This window comes from Pseudorasbora parva, chromosome 14 (genome assembly GCF_024679245.1).
Source record: "Pseudorasbora parva isolate DD20220531a chromosome 14, ASM2467924v1, whole genome shotgun sequence".
Lineage (NCBI taxonomy): Eukaryota > Metazoa > Chordata > Actinopteri > Cypriniformes > Gobionidae > Pseudorasbora > Pseudorasbora parva.
The window spans coordinates 25,711,296-25,729,342 of record NC_090185.1 but is presented as its reverse complement, the minus strand read 5'-3'; the positions used below and the strand labels follow the sequence as shown (position 1 = coordinate 25,729,342).

Sequence of the window (18,047 nt, the reverse complement as noted above, 5' to 3'; positions counted from 1 at the left end):
TTCATGCCATTGTTCACTAATCAAAATAAGTTTTTCAAGGATAAGCCTTAATTAATGACTTAATGATATGACATGACATGATAAAGAGGATTATGTGACAAACAGAGAACATGCCAGGGTGTTGCTATGAGGTTGCTAATGTGTTCGGAGTGTTTTAGTGCAATGTTCAATGCATATTGGCAACTTTATGCCTCTATGATATTCTGGTCCCCAGATAGGGCGCTAATGTACGTCTAAATGATTTTTCAGCAGTTTCCCGTCTGCCAGGCGAAAATCTAGTGCAATCGATTAGAAAAGTAAAAACACATTTTCGCGTTTCCTACATAGTTTGAGGTGCGCACGTGTTAATCAAATGAAACGGCTTCATTTGAAATAAATATTCATTACGCGGAACAGTAGCTGGGAAACAAACAACCAAACAAACGTATGTACGTTTTAGAGTATTAATGAATGGTTTGCTATGATTGGTTGCTCCATATTATCTCAAGTCAAAAGAGCATAACATTTCTGTGATATTCTGGTCACAAGAGTTTATTTTCTTTGTTTTGATTTGTGTCTGTCAGACAAAAATCTTAAGTTCAATTGATTAGAAAAGTGAAAAATATTTTTTTACATACACCATGGTTTGTTGGGGAAATGCTGTAAATCATTTTCAAAATGGCTAACAAACCAACAAACAAACAAATTTATTTATGTTTTAGTCCTTTGCATGGTGGCTGCATATTGTCGACGTTTCTGTGATATTCTGGTCCCTAGATACCTTTATAATGCAAGTCTAAGGGACTTTTCCTGTTTTTATTTTTGTCTGCCAGACGAAAATCATAAGTTCAATTCATTAGAAAAGTATAAGCACATCACTTTTCTCAAACACTACGGTTTGCAGGGCAAACGGTGTAAATCAGTATATCAAATAACTTATGCAGAACAGTAGCTGGCAAACAAAAGCAAAGAAACAAATTTACGTTTTAGTGTATTGCTGAATGGTTGCTATGGTTGGTTGCGCCATATTATCTCAAGTCAAAAGAGCATAACATTTCTGTGATATTCTGGTCCGTAGATATGGTTCTAATGTAAGACTTTTGTTTGTTTTGATTTTGGCTGTCAAACGAAAATCTTAAGTTCAATTAATTAGAAAAGTGAAAAATCACTTTTCACAAACACCATGGTTTGTAGGAGAAATTGTGTAAATCATTTTCAAAATAACTTTGTTTAGCAAAACAGTAGCTGGCTAACAAACAAAAAAACATATTTACGTTTTAGTGCATTGCATGATGGCTGCATATTGTCAAGTGAAAAGAGACTAATGTTTCTGTGATATGTTGGTCCCTAGATACCTTTATAATGCAAGTCTAAGGGACTTTTCTCCTGTTTTTATTTTTGTCTACCAGATGAAAATCAGTGATGAAGTTCAATTGATTAGAAAAGTAAAAGCACACCACTTTTCTAAAACACCATGGTTTGTAGGGCAAACGGTGTAAATCAGTATATCAAATAACTGTTCATTACGCAGAACAGGAGTTGGCAAACAAATGAGCAAACGGATGGATTTAAAGGGAAACGACACCAAGCTGACGTAAAGGGGAGGGCGATCAGAGACTAAAATAATTAGCGGCCATTAGCTCATTGATCGTTTCGCTTGAGGTGTGGGGATGACGGAGGTGACGGCAGATTGTTGGAACAATGGCTGAGCAGCACTAGGGGTTCAGAGGAGATGCGGGAAGGATGGGGGGGGGGGGGGGGGGGGGGGCAAAGCAGCCCCAGCCTTTGGGGCTTTACCTTCCCGCACAACCCCAGAGGGAGAGTCCTAGCACCAGCAGCATATGGATTTACATAGCCATATGGGTTAGCCACGTCTGGCCAGTCCTGGGCTGTAGACTAGCCATGGGGAACTGCCAGTGATCCCCAGCTCAAAGTATAACAAGCTGCGACCATTCAAAAGAATGGTGCCGATGTATTTGGAGGCAGCTGGGTAGTTCAAACGCGGCTTCCACACCCGTACCTGCACCTTAAAACTAAATTAATCGGTCAACGTGCGCGGATGTGTGCCAGCCTGCGAGGGTGTCTGTTTTTATTTGCGTATATATGCATGTACGGCGCGGATGATGACTGGTTGCTGTTCTCGGTGGGAGGCGGTGGTGCTGATGGGGGAAGACAGAGTGAGAGAGTTAGTATGTGATACAGAGAGCGGCGAGGAGATTGAAGGCTCTGGCAGGCGAGAGAGGAACGTTGGCAGCGGCAGAAACATCCTCGCCGTGTCGTGGCGCGGCGGATGACTGTACGGCAGTAAAGCTGTCACGCGTACGCAAGCCTGATGCCGCCGTATGTGACTGCTACTATCATTAACTCCTATAGGCGCTTCCCCCGAGTGTTTATGCCAAGCTGCGCCACGCATTTGCAGAAGCGTATGCAAACGGATGCTACACAAATAAAATCGTCTCCTTCGCAGATGCAGAAGTTGTCGCGGGTCTCACACCGGCCTGCTTGACGCCAGTCAACGCCGGTCCCTGCTGTCAATCTGAGCTGCGAGACAGGAACTAAGAATGAAATCCGCACATTCGGACTAAACAAAAGACGATATTTGTGATGATATGCAGCTGAATGAATGCATTCATAATGTCATGTCAGCTGAAACAATCAAAAGAATTCAATAAACACAAGAAAAGCCAATGATTAAGACCACAGAAACTCCAAAGCCTGTGCCTTTTTAATAACTCCTTTCATTAAATGTCAATGTGAAATGGCATTTGCAACCATTTTTACTTGTTTTGTAACAGGGAAAAACCTTCTATCTGATTTTAATCCATTAGTATCATGAAAAGTTGATATAAGGAAAACAAAAGAAGATATTCTGAAGAATGTTTTTGTCCATACAATGGAAGTCAGTGGAGTCAAAAACAAGTCATACAAGTCATTTTTGGTTGAATTTTGATTTCATGTTTGATTATCAAACCCATTCGTAGCCGTTAAACCTGAGCCGCTTGGCTTCCGGCATCTAAGTGAAATATTCTCACGGTTCTCCTCAAGGTTTTAGTAGATCTAAATCTCTGTGCGCATGTGCATTACACACCTTTTTCTCGTGGCGTTTTATTACTATTCATCCAGGTGATCGGGGGACTATACCAAAGTGTGCTCTGGGAGGAGAGTCAGATCGTGTGAAAAGGTGTAACGTGAGTTGCCGTCGTTCCTGTTGTTTGGTTGTACTGTTTTCCCCTTTCTCTGCCTCCCTCCCAACCATTTTCCCAAGACAAAAGAATATAAAACAGCTAATGCATTTACAACTCACTGGAGGAGGCAGGGTGAACTCTGCAGGCTGCATTATTTATTTACTGTTGAGACAGGGATATCACTCAATGAGACAGCAGTCTCCATTCCCCCCTGGTCCCACTGCGGAGGCCTGCAATCACAGCTTCTCCTCTATCACTATCTCTCTCTCTCCTCCACCAGCAGCATTTATTACCGCCCCACGCTACCGGGAGACACTACCGCTCCCTCCCTGAACTCCCTGCAGAGGAAGGGAGCTTCTTCTGGGCTGAATGTGAGCAGAAGATCCAGCACTGGCATCAGCAGCAGCAGATATCAGGGGATTGTGCTGCTTCGCTCAGGCTTCTGCATAATGACAGCGTTCACACCTCAAGCCAAACTGCCCCATTCTGATGGCATGGGTGCACGATTAGAGCCAGAAATAGAACCACAACACAGAAGCAATCAGTGTCAAGTAGTTGACGATAGGGAGACATTTGACTATAAGGTTGCTTTCAAAGGAGCAATGATGACAAAAGTGTTATATGATATGTATAAAAAGTATTATATAATGAACAAAAAAAAGTCAAGATTTCTCAATATTGTCACGAAATTGCAATTTCATTTTAGATAATTGTGACATTTTGCACAATTGTTACTATTTTGAATAACTAATCTGTGATTATCTCACAATTGCAAATTTCTTTTTACTGCCACCGTTTCTGGTAAAATATTATTTATTGTAACCATTTCTCATAATGCAACTATAATTCTCATAATTGTAACCATTTCTCCTCTGCAACTATTTATATCATTGCAACTTTATTTTGTGCAACTGTAACTTTAAAGGGTTAGTTCACCCAAAAATTAAAATTTGTCATCAATTACTCACCCTCATGTTGTTCATAACCCATAAGACCTTCGTTCATCTTCAGAACACAAATGAAGATATTTTTGATGAAATCAGAGAGCTCTTTGACCCCTCAATAGACGGCTATTTAATTAACACTTTCAAGGCTCAGAAAGGCAGTAAAGACAAGGCAGTAAAGTTAAAATCGTCCATGTGACTCCAGTGGTTCTACCTTAATGTTATGAAGTGACGAGAATACTTTTTGTGCGTAAAAAACAAACAAAAATAACAGCTTTATTCAACAATTTCTTGTCAGACTTACACGCTGTTGACGTAGTAAATACAGTTCAGTGCTTCCTAGTTCTACGGCAGAACGACTTGTGAGGCTCACATGAACAGTGGTGGCCAATGGTAAGCTGGCGTTCTGGAAACGCTGCTCTGTTTGTGTATGAGTCTGACCCAGACTAGAAGAAATTGTTAAACAAAGTCATTATTCATTATTACAAAAAGTATTCTCGTTGCTTCGTAAAAGTAAGGTTGAACCACTGGAGTCAGAATGATGATTTTAACAATGTTTTTACTATTTTTCTGAGCCTTGAAAGTAGTAATTAAATTAATCGCCTACGGGTGGTTCAGAAAGCTCTCAGATTTCATCAAATATATCTTCTAATTAATGACAGAATTTTCAATTTGGGTGAACTAACCCTTTAATTCTCATAATTACAATGTTCATGCATTTGCTACACTGTAAACCCTAAACGATCAACATAATGAATTAGTTTGAGGACAAACTTAAATTAAACGAAGTAGTTCAGTCAAATTAACTTACGCGTATTTAGAACTTTCTTTTTTTTTGGTTTGAGAGCAAGTACACTCATTCAGCAAATTCTATACTATGCTGTTGTAAACATGTTAGCAAATTAGCAAGATAGCATTTTCTGAATTAGCTTGTTAGAGATAGCCAAGTTTATACTAATACATTTTTTTTACATTTAATTTCAAGTTAAATGTATGAATTAGTTTACTCAAACTCTGAACACATCTTCCCTTTTTAAGAATGACTTCAGTGCCGTTCTTTGTTCTTTTCTCAGAGAAAAGCTTAACTCCAAGTCTTCCAGAGTCACGCTCACAGCTGATTTGAAAGACCGCCGTTCGCCAGTGTTTACTAGAAGCACGCAAACGCAACTCGGCCAGCATTATGTTAAGCCCCGCCCACCGACTCTATACATGATGTGATTGGCCTGACCAGAGTTTGGTTTTTACAGCTCAGATGTGTATTGAGAGTTGCTAGACGACACTCGCAGCAGATTAGATTTGCTGCTGCTAGGGTGCGTCTAGATTTCTAGGCTACTCAAACATTTCAATTTACGAACACTTAAAAACTATGAGTACAAAATTAAATTCTGCCAGTTCTGCTGATTTTCTTAACTTTTTGCCAACTTGTGTGGGTTTACAGTCTACTTTATTTTTCATATTTGCAAATGTATGTCTCTTAATGCAACTATTGTACACAATCACAAATGTATTATTTTAAACTTTCTCTCACAATTCTGGGTTTTTTTTTTTACTCAGAAATGGGCTTCTATAAAATAAAAAAAACTGATCTGTGTCACATCTGCAAGAGGGAAAAAATCAGATTCGGGCCACATTCAGCTGCAGCGTGAATGTAGCCAATGTTACTAGGTGATGTGAATGTTACAGTTGAATATTTAGATGGGAACAACTAGACAAGAATGGGAGGGAGCGAGGGAGAAAAAGAGAGAGAAAGAAAAGGGAGAGAGAAAGATGTTGTGAGTGGGAACTAAGCGTTGCACCGGATGAGCGAGTGAAAAGCATTTCTTCATTCTGTCAATACTGGGATGAAGGAGGGAGGGGGTGCGAGAGATATGTGGTGAGAAATAGAGGGAGAAAGAAAAGGAGAGAAAGAGGCAGAAGGAAGGAAAGGGAGAGAAAGCATGAGAACTGAGATATATAGACAGGCAGACAGACCGACAGACGGAGATAGGAGAGAAAAGAGAGATAAGGTGAGAGAAAGACAGGAATAGAGAGAGAGAGAGAGAGAGAGCAAACTCCCCCTTTCTCTCTCCAAGCTGGTGGGATTCCTCCCCAGGGGTTTCTGTCTTTAAACCTCCATGCTCTTTAAAAATTCTGCCAGCCAGCAGGTCTACACGGCGCTATGGAACTGTCTCCAGCAGGGGAGAAGTGTGTGATTGTGTGTGTGTCTGACGAAAGAGAGAGAGAGAGAGAGAGAGAGAGAGAGAGAGAGAGAGAGAGAGAGAGAGAGAGAGAGAGAGAGAGAGAAAGAGAGGGGGGGGGGGGACTGGCAGAGCCACCATGGCACAGAGATCCCAGTGACAGGTTCAAACCCAATCTCCCCACAGGTCAGTGTTCACTGTACCCCCAAACCCCAATTAAGTCCTGCTTTTTCTTTCTCCATATCCCTCTCTCTGGGTGTCAGAGAATGCGGCCATAACACATGCAGCACCCCATGGTTATTATGACGAAAACGCTACTGGGTCCAAAACCGAATGCGTCAACTACTATATTCTCTAAAGGGAACGTGAGCCCTGCTCGCCTGTGCAAAACTCGCCGCCACGATGCTAAAACATTGGTGGTGATTGCGGTGCTGTTACTAATGTGTGGTTGTATACCGTTACATGGTTGTTAGGGTGTTCTTTGTGGTTGCTAGGTGTTTGATTACTGATATAAACCTCACGTAGCCCCGCCCCTTTTCACCGCTGTGCTCATGATGTTCTGTCTTCTGTTTGTATTTCCACAGCATGAAGGTAAGATCTTACGGATTTATGAATGAACCACTCGTTTTACCAGCTAATTCCTCTTCGACAGCAATGCCATAGAAATATACAAAGCTACCACAAAAAAGGAAGTTTAAAGACACATTTTTAAAGATGGCTGCATGCTTGGTTCTATTGCGCATTAGATCTATTCCATTCTATATATAAATATGGCTCTGGGCCCTACAACAATGTAAATGAATGGGGGAAAAAAGAATTAATGCCAACTGTAACTACTTTTCAAAACTGCCACTTTTTGATCAATGATGCAACTCGTTGTAACTGCAGCTTTTTCTCATAAATGCTACTTTATCTTAGACTGGGTAAACCCAGCTTGATCTGCCGGCGATTTGATATCGCCCTGCAGCTCAGGCTGAAAACCTGTACAATAATTTATCCTGCTTCTGTTACAAATTTGCTGGAACCAATGACAGACTGGCTTATCCACCTGGCGCGCTATTGGCGGGTTTAACACAATGACGGATAGAGAAGCGATTGATCGATGTCTGTTGATCACGCCTCTTGTGGTCTGACTATCTAATTGTGTACGGAGTCATTTGAACTATGCCCGTTGATCACGCCTCTTGTGCAGTAGAAAATACAGACTCCCCAGACTAATGTTCAATCTTAAAAGATCAAGCTTGGTCTGGTGATAGCCAGACAAAATCTTTATCGCACAACTGCAACAAATTCTCATAACTGCTACTTAATTTCTCATAATTGTAGCTGTTTCCTACAATTGAATTTTTTTATTGCACAATGTACATTTCTTAATATTAAAACTTTATTTTAAGATCACTGTATGATATCAATGTTTACCGTATTTTCCGGACTATAAGTCGCACTTTTTTTCATAGTTTGGCTGGTCCTGCGACTTATAGTCAGGTGCGACTTATATATCAAATTTAATTCATACTGACTGACAAGAATAAACATAGCCGCGAGAGGGCGCTTTATGCTGCTCCTGTAGTCTACCCCAGAAAAAAATAACTGAAAACAGAAAAAAAACTCTTAACTGAAATATTAACTTAAAGACAACAACTTAGAAAGACTGAACACAAACAAAATGTTCCCATAAAGAAAATCTTATTCTGCAAAATACAAACTGCATGTAATAAAATATGCAGCGGAGAATGATTCACAAAGCGTTTGACTGGCGCGGCTGAGCCTCTCCCGGCAGAGAGTTAAAGCGTCTGTGGACTCGTTCCTTCAGCTCTGGCCATCTTGCTTTCAGTCCGCAAGTAGCTTTCTTCTTTTTCTTCATTACAGTTAAAGTAACCTCTGTTTTTCGCCAGTCCCTTACAAGTTTCTCACTCACTTCAAACTTTCTTTCTTCTGCTCGGTTATTTACAGTGAGTGGGCACGAGCGAGTGCACGCGAGCGGGTGCTCGCATGCGCGCGCGGCTCCCGCTCTGCCTTAATGCGACTTATAGTCCAGTGCGACTTATATATGTTTTTTTCCTCTTCATGACGCATTTTTTGACTGATGCGACTTATACTCCGGAGCGACTTATAGTCCGGAAAATACGGTACATGTAAGATATTTAAAGTGCTATTAAACTATATTATTTATTTCTACTATTTCTGGATAATTAAAGTGCATTAAGTACAATATTAGTTTTTTCAAATTAGCAGACTTTAAGTATATCAATTTAGTATACCACAAGTACAATTTCAAGGCTATTAAGTACGTTTTAATTGCATTACTCATTCAAATATATTTATTTTTCAGTAGGGTAGCCACTTAGCATTTTCACATCAATATAAAATTAAAAAAATACACACACACTGTGTGTGCGTTTTATTTTTTATATTGTCTCATAATTTGGCAGCAGGTACTGTATATTAGGCTCCTGTCACTTTAAGACCTGACACAACGATCCATAATACTGTTACATCTGCATTGTCTTTCTCAAATGTTTACGTTCACTTAAAAAACAACTGACTGTGTTTACGTGAACATTTGCCAAGACTGGCATTTTGCCATTATTTTGTGTGCATTTGACTGCTTAAACACAATAATCAGAGAAAAAGAACTCAATTTAGTACTGAGAGGCGGCTTTATGTGTGCACACACTTTGGGTGCGCGCATAAAATCTGCAGGAGTAAAATTAAGGAAAAAGGAGGAAAAAGGAGTAAAATGATGTGCAACACAAAAAATCTCACTCTTAAATTCAAGCTGAAATGCTCATCCGGAAAAAATGAAACGCGTGAGTGAGGGGTGGCGGGTTTTTGTGCAACTCTGTGTCGGTGAGATGAGAGATGCACTTTTCAAAAGACTACAATTGAAAAATGTTTTATATATAGCCTAAAAAAATATACCCGCCAAAGTGGCTAGTAGGAGTTACTGTGTTACACGCCATTGCTGAAATCCACCCACATTTGGCGGGTGTCAAATTCTGCTAATGATATTTAATAAAAATGTGAAATGAATAATACCTGATCTCAGATCGGCATATAAATCCATGTCCATCCATGACATGGTCATGCAGTTTTGAGGTGCTAGCTTAAAGCGTATATATTCTCTATTAGAACTGGCGCCTGATGCAACGGCACATCAATGGGGATAAAATAATATTCTGCCTTCTCTGGACCCTCAAATCTCCAACCGAGATTCCTTTCATTACGTTTTAATCGTATGCTGCTGGCTTGCCGCTTTTGACCCTGCACTACGCGCCTTTAATAAGTGCCGACTTCGCCCCTGGATCGAGGCAAAGTGCTAAAGGGGTAGCTCATCCAGAGTTTCAAATTGACACAGGGCATTACATTTTCACTTGAAACGAGCCAAGCAGAGCGGGAGGTGGTTGATTTCTCTTCTTTAGCCCTTGTCTTCCTTTTCTTTTTCGTGGCTTCTTGCACTGACCCTTAGGTGGTAAGAAGCTAATATTCGGTGTGCTGGCACAGAGGTTATTTCTTTCCCGCGCAAACACGCCGTCTGTGTGAGACTGCTTAAGGAAATGTAGCAGGTGATGTATTGATCCTCTGCCCACTTTAAGAACTGACAAGTGCGTGACAGGACCGCTGGGACGAGACATGGGGCAGTGTGGATACACAACCTCCACGCTAACCACCCCAAGCCTTCCAACACCAACTTCACTAGGCCTGTGGTCACTGGAAACCAGAGTTTTATAGTGCTACGCATGAGAAAAGGGTTTCTGAAAGAAGAAAAAAAAACTGGCCTCAGAGACAAAAATTGTGGAATTTAAATGAGGGGGGAAAAAATGTAATTACAAATTTTCCAAATAAATCTAGAGATTCGATCCAAATATAGCTCATTAGCCCAGTTTGCGCGATCAATAAGCCACTACACGTTTGCTAGGTGGTTTCCAGGGTGTTATGAGGTGGTTTTCAGGTGGTTCAAAGTGAAACGCGCCCACCCACAAGTATGATATTCAGGCTGCTAATACTGTGTACAAACAACAAGGTTTCTCTTAATTTTGAAAGCAAACGCAGAAGGATAGATTTTCCAAAACACTCTGCAATGAATATATTAATGTGACGGGTAAGCGTTTTTTGTTCTTAAGAATACACAACTGATATTCTACTGGGCCAAGCTGAGATTCAGCTACATATGCCCGAGAACCGCAGAGCCAGAAACATCATTAATTGAGTGCCAAGTGGCCTGGGGGATTTTCTGCGTTTAAGCTGTCAACTCCCATTGGACCACGCGATCGCTCGCTCACTCACTCTCGCTCTCTCTCTTTCTCTCAGCTGTGGCTAGAAGCTACATCAAGCGTGTGGAGTCTCTGAGAAATGCAACCACCACCCCCTCATGCTCACTCTCTCTCTCTCTGTCTCTCTCTTCCTCCACCAAACCAGGACATCCTGCACTTTGGGCCAACGACAAGCATTTCCTTCCTCGATTGAGGTTTGTCGCACTATGCATATCTCAAGAGGTTTGTGAGCCCTAGAACACTTAAAGATAACATTTCAAATGAGAGGTCACCGTGCAGTTCTTAATTTCAGTTCAGTAGGTGGACTGAAACTGTGGCTGCGTAGGGAAGTAAAACCGACAGATGACCAATCGTCCTGTTCCATATTCAAAGAGGACGTGAGAGTTGAAAATATCCCTTTTGTTTTTTTTGCAAGATGTCACTTTCTTGATGAACAAGTCAATGTCTGAGACATCCGATGTAATGAAGACTGTTTCCTACAAGCACCCTCCAGCGTTTCTGGCACTGCTAACAGAAAGAGCCATGAAGAGAGCGCTTTTTTCCGTTCTCAAAGCCCTAAGGTCAGGGTAATCAGACGCCACGGGCAACAGCGCGGCCTTAGTGAGGATGTTTCGACTAGCCTGATGCAAAGGCCAGCTAACTGAGCCCGGCCTTCACATTACCCGTTCTCTGGAGATCTGAACTGAAGAAAAATCTCCAAAATGAGACGAGTATGGGATACCCCAAGTGCAAGGCATGGCCCCCCTTTCCATTCCTCCAGCTCCAGCAGACGATGTTCTCCTCAATCACGGCTCATCTCGCACATGCCCTCCATGTTAAAGCGTTGAAACCACACCGACGCTCTTCGCGCTCCTTGATGATGCTCCGCTGGCTGGCCTTCCCCCCGGGCTGCTGGTGCGTGTCCTGCAGAGGAGGGGGTGAAGCGGGGGGAAAGGCTACCAATCATGAAGTGTCAGGCTCAGGGCATATGATTGTACACTGTGTCAAAGCTAGACAAATATTTGCCCCGCGAGGCTCCGGGGACGCAGTTTCTCGCTTTGTTACATGAGCTGTAGCTTCACTCAGCATGCCGGTTTACCGCCTAACTAAGGAGATGGAGGGCCGGGTGACATCTGGAGGCTTCCTGTGAAACTCTCCAACATCCATCAGGTCAAACACACTCTGCTGGTGGCTTGGAATGTGATGTTAGCGCCGTGCTATTCCCTTTGGGATGCAAAGCAATGCTGGAGAAATGTGTAAATCTCAAGGATGTGCATGATAAGGTCATGTTTAAAGGTTAAATTTGAGATAAACAAGACAATATGATTATCTACTAAATGCAGAATATCAGGCCTTGCTTAACCCTAAGTCTAGTTTAACACAACCTCCAATGGCTAACTGTTTTCATAAAACGTGTGAGATGAAATATTGCCAAATTAACACAGAATTCGACTGATGTTTTGTGTAAATTGGCTATTTTGCAACGGTTTCAAAAACGGCTCATCTGATCAGATTTCAGAGCAAAAGCTATATATTTAATCCTAATGTATTGACACTGTGAGTTTCGATTCTTCTCCCGCCTCTTCTTCTTTCACGTTTTATTTCCTGTCTATAAAAAAACAAAATACATTTAACTTTAAAGTATAATAATAATATAAACTATAATAAAAATCTAATGTAAATACTAATATATTGTATAAATATTAATATATTTTTATATCGTCACATCATTGTTTTTGTTTAATTATTTAGAAATGTATTTATTAATAATAATAATAATAATAATAACAACAACAACAAAATAATGTCTAAAAAATACATTCTAATTATTTTACTTGATACTTATTATTAATATTTTACTTTACAATATTTGATATTTTATTATATCACTTATTTACATTTTTATAGCTTTTCTCACTGCAAAAAATGCTTTTCTTACTTAGTTTTTTTCTCCCGTTTCTAGTCAGAATTTCTAAAAATTCTTACATTAAGAAAACTTTACTAGACAAGTAAAAATTATTTTCTTGTTTTGGGGAAAAATAACTCAAAATTAAGAGAGTTTTTGCTTAAAATAAGCTAAATAATCTGCCAGTGGGGTAAGCAAAATAATCTTTAATTTTTAGATGTTTGGACTAGAAACAAGACAAACTACTAAGTAAGAAAAGTATGTTTTTGTATGGTGGAGAACTCACAGCAAAGTACAAGAAGAGGACATATTAGTCAAAATATATGAACGACACAAATACTGCACGTATTTAAGCTTTCTGTGGGCGGAGATTCCATGTGGGCCGGCTAATAACCTATATACTATATAGTTATATATAACTATAACTGCACCTGTTAATAAAAAGCAACATTAATATATGCTGCACTGTACTATAAAAGACAAAAAAAATAAAAATAAATAAAAGTGATTTGTGATTTCTTAGTGTTACTAAATGCTTACAGATGAAACGTCCTATTGAGATTTTCCATAGAGCACAAACACAAGACGATGCTTTAAAGGAGGAGAACAGCTAATCTCTCCAGTTATTTACGAGCTGATGCTCTTTAACCCGCCATCAATGAAAACATAATGCTTTTCATAGCAAACCCTTTCATATAACTTCAAATAATGTCAGTTTCTATGGCAAGCACCGAAATAATAACCCGCATATGCATATCGGTTTAATATCTTTTATTTTTCCCTTTCAACTGGCATCCGAAAAGAGATCTGAGAGAGATCAGGGCAATAAAGTCTCGCTTTTCCATCTGTCTGCTTCATTTGCAAAAAATGGCCTCCTTGCGATTCAGATATATACGGCTCTCTAGCTGCTCCACATGGCAGCTGTAGGTGACCGCGACCACGGCGAGTCTCTGGGGCCGAGGGATCGCACTTCATATTTCGCCGCCCTCTGTGCCAGCTTCCAGTCTGTTCGCCCCTCATTTAGAGTCCCTATTCGAGCAGAGCGGGTAGTGGAAGAGAGGAGGATAAAAAATCAATTCATATTTCCATAATCCACAGTCCTGTCTGTCTCCGTCTCTTCCCTCGCCCTCTCTCTCTCTCTCTCTCTCTCTCTCTCCCGCTCCCCTGGGGTAAAGTAACCCCTCCACCCCGATCTACGGCCTACAACTGTCATTACGCGCCGCAACAATAAGAGGATAAACAAAGGAGGCCTGTAGAGATCGGAGCTGCTGCTGCCATATGCTGGCTAACTTGGGGGAAAAAAGGGATTTCAGCGGCTAGAGAGGGAGCAGCCGTACAAAGACGCAAAAAGAGCCTAATCCTGGTAATGAGGCGACTCAATGAGAGCCTTTATGTCAATGTGGAAAAGGCCGATCCATCTGTACACATCTTAAAATAGAAACGATCTTGTCACAAAATAAGCTGAGCGGAGCCTTTCTGGAGGACTTTGTGCTATCACGTTTGAGTTTTTATAATCGCCAACATGTAAATTACACTTTCTGAAGCATCTCTGCAGAAGTCTGATGAAGACCAAAGTGCACACGAAAGCCAAAGATGCTCACGTCTTCTTTCTTTTATTCTCATTTTAGTTCATAACGAAGCGTCCAATTTTCTTTGCCTGAGAAGAAAGGCTTGTACATGAAGACCTTGAGGCCGAGTGATCAGAAATGAAGTGTGAAAACCGCAACGGTGCACTATGACCCAGGCCCAGACCCACTTCTTCTTGTGCAGAGAGCATGACCTGAACTACACTGAAGCAGCAACCAACACAAGTGCAAACATTTCAATTCTTCTTTTACTGATCATAGTTTTACAGGCCGTAGAAGTTCTGCAATGCCTATTTGAAAGATGTTTAATTAGTAGAGGGCAATAAAATGTTAAATGTGAAAGAGTTCTATTCTTACAACTAGTGCTCAACTGATAGGAGCTTTTTAACAACCAATGGCAATATCTAGAGCAGCATCGCCAATGTAATGTCCATATATGTGATTCCATATTTTAAATGTATATAAAAAAAATTATATATATATATATATATATATATATATATATATATAAATATATATATATATATATATATATATATATATATATATATATATATATATATATATATATATATATATATATATATATACACACATACATACACATTTAAAATAAAAAAAATATTTCTACTGCAGAATCAATCTAAAAATATAAAAATGTAAAAAAACATTTAAATATATAACAACATAATTTATATAATATAATTAATATAATAATACATTAATTTGTTTGAATAAGTTTGAATAAAAAATAATATTTAAAAAATTACAGTATTGATCTGAAAATATAAATATTTTTACAAATGTATTTAAATATATAACATAATTAATATCATACAGTATAATAAATAAATGAATGTTTAAAAAATAATATTAAAAAAATCCAACCATCTACTACAATATCTATCTAAAAATATAAATATGTTTAAAAATGATTATAATAATATAATATAATTAATATAATATAATATAATATAATATAATATAATATAATATAATATAATATAATATAATATAATAAAATATAATATAGTTAGGAATTAACAGGTATAATGTGATATGAATGATTATCTTAAAAGAGCCAAATATCACCTGATCAGGCTGGTATAATCAGTCTATCACTACTCTATTTATTATGCGTTACTAGTGTGATATAGTACCAACCCATGAGTGACACACAGCTGTATTGGTGTGAGATACAGTGGTGGGCGTACGAAGAAGCTCCATCCACACCCCTTCACATCACAGCCAGCTGATAATTACCAGAACAACGCTTATTGAAGACCTGCTCACCACTTTTCATTATCAGCAACATCACACCGCATGGGAGAGAGAGAGAGAGAGAGAGAGAGAGAGAGAGAGAGAGAGAGAGAGAGAGAGAGAGAGAGAGAGAGAGAGAGAGAGAGAGAGAGAGAGAGAGAGAGAGAGAGAGAGAGAGAGAGAGAGAGAGAGAGAGAGAGAGAGAGAAGAGGAAGGAAGGAAGGAAGGAAGAGAGGAGGGAGGGAGGCCTGAGGAGCAGGAGGGGTCGTGGATGTGGCGCTGGTGGGGTGGGGTGAGGTGGGGCGGGGGTGTACTGAGAGAGAAAAAAAAAGTTCCTCTGTCTCCAACCTGGTCTCTAAAGTCCTGAGGGAACTTCCACAGCACTGTCGGATCTGTAAGAAATTGACAGACAGCATTAATCAGCAACCACGCACCGTTCAGAACACATACATATTAATGAAGGGGGTGGGGGCAAGGGTGGTTTCTCCTATGTGTCGGCACACCGCGGCAACGAGCGGAGGCATGGAGCGTTCTGCATATGCAAATGTCATCCGGTTAGATAGAGGCCTTTAGAAACACAGACACACGGAGACAATACTCGACTACCTGCAGAAACAGCAGATGTGTGGCGCTGCATTAATATTTCACACCTAAATTTGTTCAAGGAAAGCATTTACTGCAGTCGTTTAAAAATATAATGCTCACATTCAAAATATCAATTCATTTATTATTTATTTTTATAAATATTATATGTCATAGACCAGGGGTGGGCAACTCTGGCCCTGAAAAATATAAATTAGAGAATACATAAATAAATAATTATTATTAATATTATAAATATATAAAAACAAGTTAAATATGATATATGTGTTTTAAATATGTATGTACATTTGTATTAATTATTGTTGTCAGAGCATGTATAGCCACCAATGTTTGGGAGGTAATAACTTAGCATATACCTCAGTTAGATTGCTAGCAGTTTTAAAATATTTATCAGACATATTATTTAGATTTTTGGTGAAACGGTGTAATCTTGACATAAATAAGTATGTGGAGACTTTGAAACCACGTCTTGCGACACATAATAGGGCAGCTCTCCAGACGCCTCTGCTATGAGTCACTCTAAAAAGATCAGCTTGGACCACAAAACAACAACTCAATGTCTGCTGAAGGTCAATGTGAGAACACTGAAACCAGACAATGAGTTGGTTCACAGACACACAGGGTGGGCAAGGTACGAATGATCTACAACCTCCATGTTTTGACAATAGGGGTGAGAATTTTTTTGTTTTTCAATTCGTTTTTGAGGACAAAAAAAAGTCCACTAGTTTTAAAAGTGTAGTGATGCATGAAGCACAGCACGCAGAAGACACTTTCAAATCAAGCAGGTTCCTGTTGGTCCACATGACCTAGGGCATGTTCACACTTGTAGTTCGGTTCCCTTGGTTTTTTTAGCCCTGACCAAAACAAAAGACATTGAGTACTGGTCTGCTTTTCAATAGTCGCTTTTTTTATTGGTCAAGGACCGCCCGGGAGGACATTTGACTGACATGTAACGCAAACAATAACCGCTCGTTTTGTTCCGCGTCATGTTTAGGGGCGTGAAAATGTAATGTCAGTGTCCCTGCAACAGACCAGGGTGCAACTATAAATTATTCATTTAAGAACGCTGTTCAAGTTTACTGCAACAATGGAGCCGCGAACTTCAAATTTTGAAAATCCAGCGTTTTGTTAATCCTGGGAAGCACTCATTGTTACAGTTGAAACACGACTGCGTTCTTGTTCAATGCGGGGGTTTGGAGTCACAGCATTTGTTTCCATTTAAAGAGCAAAACACGCATGTCTCGCGGACATCCTGTAGAATTCAACCAATCAGATGAAGACTTCGAAACTCCTAAAGTGTTTCCAGATAACTGTACCATATGCATCGGTCGTTCAGCCAATGGCCCGTGGGTGTGACATCTGAGGCTGAGACTATGGTCGGATTAGCGTTCACATTGACATTTTAACACCGAACCTAAAGGCATAGAGATATGCATCACAACCTGAATGGTCAGGGTTTTTTTATGCGTGTATGTATTTTATTTCGCAACGGAACTTACCAAACATCTGTGCATAACCGGCATATGATGGTATTTTGACCAGCTGAGAACTCGTGAAGAGCTTATAAAATGTGTAAATGAGTCAAAAAAGCAGCAGGAATCCCTCCGTCACACACAAAGATAGACCTGCGATCTGACATCTGTTAAGAACTGTGATGGGCAACATCATGACTATGACGAGGGAAAAAAAGGGTTACTTGAGCATTCTGTCCTTTTTACGGTTGCATCTTGTGATATTAAGTCCTGTTTTTGGTTAGTTTGCATCCCTGTTGAGCGTTCATATGGTCTCGGTCCGCTTGTTTGCTGTGCACCAGGGTTTGGATGGCAGCGTTCACACTTATTGAAATGAACCGCACAAACAGAGCAAACAGACCAGGGTTTGTTTTATTCGAACCAGGCATGCCAAGTGTGAACACACCCCTTATTGAACCATAATGCGAAATTTCGAATTGTGTGGATTTCTATAAAAATAACTGGATTTTGCATGTGGAATTTCAACGAACAACAGTAAACATGACTGTTCTGTTCTTTAATGTGGTTTGGAAACAGCTGATTTATTGTGATGCACTATAAATCAGTTGTTTCCGAACCACATTAAATATTTGGCAACCAAAACAAAAGTTGCTACACCTAATTTTGTTTCCCGCTTCAGCTG

The 18,047-nt window shown here is 39.8% G+C and overlaps 1 protein-coding gene across 3 annotated transcripts in view; it reads right to left on the bottom strand.

Moving 5' to 3' along the window:
* The window catches only part of dennd1b (DENN/MADD domain containing 1B), a 122,452-nt gene that overhangs the window by 68,247 nt on the left and 36,158 nt on the right, over positions 1 to 18,047 (bottom strand). For all 3 annotated transcript variants that reach the window (XM_067416076.1, XM_067416078.1, XM_067416077.1), the window contains exon 3: positions 15,639 to 15,682. In XM_067416076.1, the coding sequence (XP_067272177.1) occupies positions 15,639 to 15,682 (44 nt within the window). The remainder of the gene's footprint in view (positions 1 to 15,638; positions 15,683 to 18,047) is intronic.